The sequence below is a fragment of the Rhagoletis pomonella genome, unplaced genomic scaffold, assembly GCF_013731165.1.
Source record: "Rhagoletis pomonella isolate Grant_MI unplaced genomic scaffold, Rhpom_1.0 Rhpom_scaffold_00008, whole genome shotgun sequence".
In the NCBI taxonomy this organism is placed as follows: domain Eukaryota; kingdom Metazoa; phylum Arthropoda; class Insecta; order Diptera; family Tephritidae; genus Rhagoletis; species Rhagoletis pomonella.
The window spans coordinates 40,500,493-40,502,866 of record NW_023458562.1 but is presented as its reverse complement, the minus strand read 5'-3'; the positions used below and the strand labels follow the sequence as shown (position 1 = coordinate 40,502,866).

Below are 2,374 nucleotides of genomic sequence, written 5' to 3'. Positions count from 1 at the left end.
ATGATATTTTTAATTTCTTCCTTTTGACCACTTTTCTTTAGAATTGTTTATTTTTCAAAATGAAAGCGAAGCTTCTCCCATGCCTACAGGTAAATACATATATCGTCGTTTAAAGTACAAAACCGCGTATCAACAAAATGCAAAACCGCGTATATGGGGCTGCATACATTATTTTCTAGAGTGTAAAAACACTCGTATTTCAAAATGCTTCACTTTTTTATAAAGCAATCGCATTTCTGGCTAGTATATTTCAGGACGAATAGATAGGGATTGGGACCAGAGCTCGTGTGAGCAAATCCAATTTTTGGCAGCAAATGTCAGTTACGAGGTTTTGCAGAATGACGATAAGCGGTTTTGTACTTTAAACGACGATATGTATTACCACGGATCAAAAGATGATTGTACTTAAAATTTAGTTATTGTGCCTGATGTACCTTTAAGTCATGTCATCAAACGTCGGAAAAAGGTACAATTGTACCTACTTTTTCATCCCTGATATGTAGATACTTGTAGAAAGCCTTACTTTGCCCTTAATTAACTAATTCCTATAGCAACATAACCTAACGCTTTTTATGTAAATATTTATTTCGCAATTACTGATTACTTATAAACACGCGCCAGTAGAATACCGCATGTTGTTGAGAGTTGACTCTTAACTCTATATTCCTGTTTTGAGAAATTTTAATTAATAAAGTATAAATAAGGAAATTAACAGCGAAACCTGAATTATATTTATTTCACATGCATTTATGCCTGCCCCACCCCAACACTTACGTTACGAGAACATCTAAATCAAATTTATTTTTTCTTAATCGTTTCAGACGACAGACAGCATTTGTTTTCTTCTCAGATAATACTTACATGCGGTTAAGAACAACAGACTGATCACAGTGCATCAACCTAAAATATATTCATCATACAAGTAGGCGTAAAGTTGCCTACGATTGCTAGTCGCAACAGTATCAGGGCAGCAAAACACAAATAGAAGAGATAAGCAGCAAATAGCATCGAATACATATTAATCAATAAAAAAAAAAAAACATCAGCAACAATATGCCTTTTAAAGACCTATTCAATAGCTGTCAACCGATACAGTTGTATATTGTGTTGACAATGTCCGTCTCTTATTTCATCGTACAACTGGTGCTGAGCCACATAACACATGCTCTAACCCTGTTGATGGCATCCTATCATATGTTATGCAACATTTTCGCGCTCACTGGCTGCATAGTAACAATTAAGGTAAGGCTGAAGATAGATTTTTCTTATCTGTAAAAAAAAGTTACGTCCGTAGTTTATCATAAATCATAAAGGATAGCACATGGAATGTGTCAAACTATTATAAAGAAATAAAACATTTATGTGTTTATTTACATACTTAATTATAAAATAGATATAAATGTGTGTGCCTAAATGACCGATAGCATACTAGCGTAATTTATAATAGCAGCCAAAACAAAACTTGTATATAATATAAGTATGTATGTAAATTTAGAATAAAGTATGCACTGATTGATTAATGACTGCTTATACACTTATTTGCAGCTGTTAGAAAATTTTACCTTAATTTATTACATGAAGAAAAAAGTATTTTTATCAGGCCTGTTCTGAAAATTATATGATTAGGAATGGGTTGCTAAATTGTTTTAAATATTTTTAATGAATGAAGTCAATATTTGAAATGGAAACTGCTAAAAACAAAAGTGTTTGTCTTTTTGTTAAAAAAATCTCCAAAAAAAAAAGTTTTGTAATCGAACCTCCATAAGTATTGAAATGGTAGAATTTGCAAAACCTGCCTGTATTTATTCGCTAGTTTCTTTCGAAAGGCATTCTTATGATAGTAGGAAAAGTTTTTTTTTTTGAATCCCTGATAACAATTCGTAAAACTTTTGTGATAACGGTATCTTTTTAGCATTTCTATTTTAAACTTATAACAAAGTTATAATTTTTCCGCTTATAGCAGCCAACTAAGTATTCACATTAGGGTGGTCCAAAAATGCATGTGAAAAAGTAAAGACCGAAATTGAATGCTCCCACCCCTAGGACTGTTCTATACCGAAAAAAACTATGCCCCTGTTTTTTTTATTTTGAAATAAAAAAAATTTTAGAGGCCGCTCAAAGTGCTCAAATTTTTCATGTATTTTATATACGTAAAAATTCGTGGAAATGGTATGGAATTCTTGAAAATCAATACTTTTAGATCAGAAAACTCTGTTTCTCTTGGGGAGACTTCAAATTAAAATACCCAATTGCTTACTTTACATTTTTATAACAATAGCGATTTTTTATGGGTCCCCAATTGCTTCTTTTGGAGGTTTTAGGGATCCTATAAAAAATTGTTAACAATTAAAAATGTTCAAGTAAACAATTGGAT

At 31.6% G+C, this 2,374-nt stretch overlaps 2 protein-coding genes across 2 annotated transcripts in view; both read left to right on the top strand.

The window, feature by feature from the left end:
• Nucleotides 1–821: 821 nt before the first annotated feature.
• The window catches only part of LOC118744862 (zinc transporter 1), a gene marked incomplete at its 5' end in the record, with an annotated part of 119,796 nt that continues 118,243 nt past the window's right edge, over nt 822–2,374 (top strand). The window contains 1 exon segment of the mRNA XM_036478248.1: nt 822–1,242. Within this exon segment, the coding sequence (XP_036334141.1) occupies nt 1,054–1,242 (189 nt within the window).
• LOC118745041 (spondin-1-like) overlaps nt 2,353–2,374 on the top strand; it is a 1,649-nt gene continuing 1,627 nt past the window's right edge. Inside the window, exon 1 of the mRNA XM_036478577.1 lies at nt 2,353–2,360. Within this exon, the coding sequence (XP_036334470.1) occupies nt 2,353–2,360 (8 nt within the window). The remainder of the gene's footprint in view (nt 2,361–2,374) is intronic.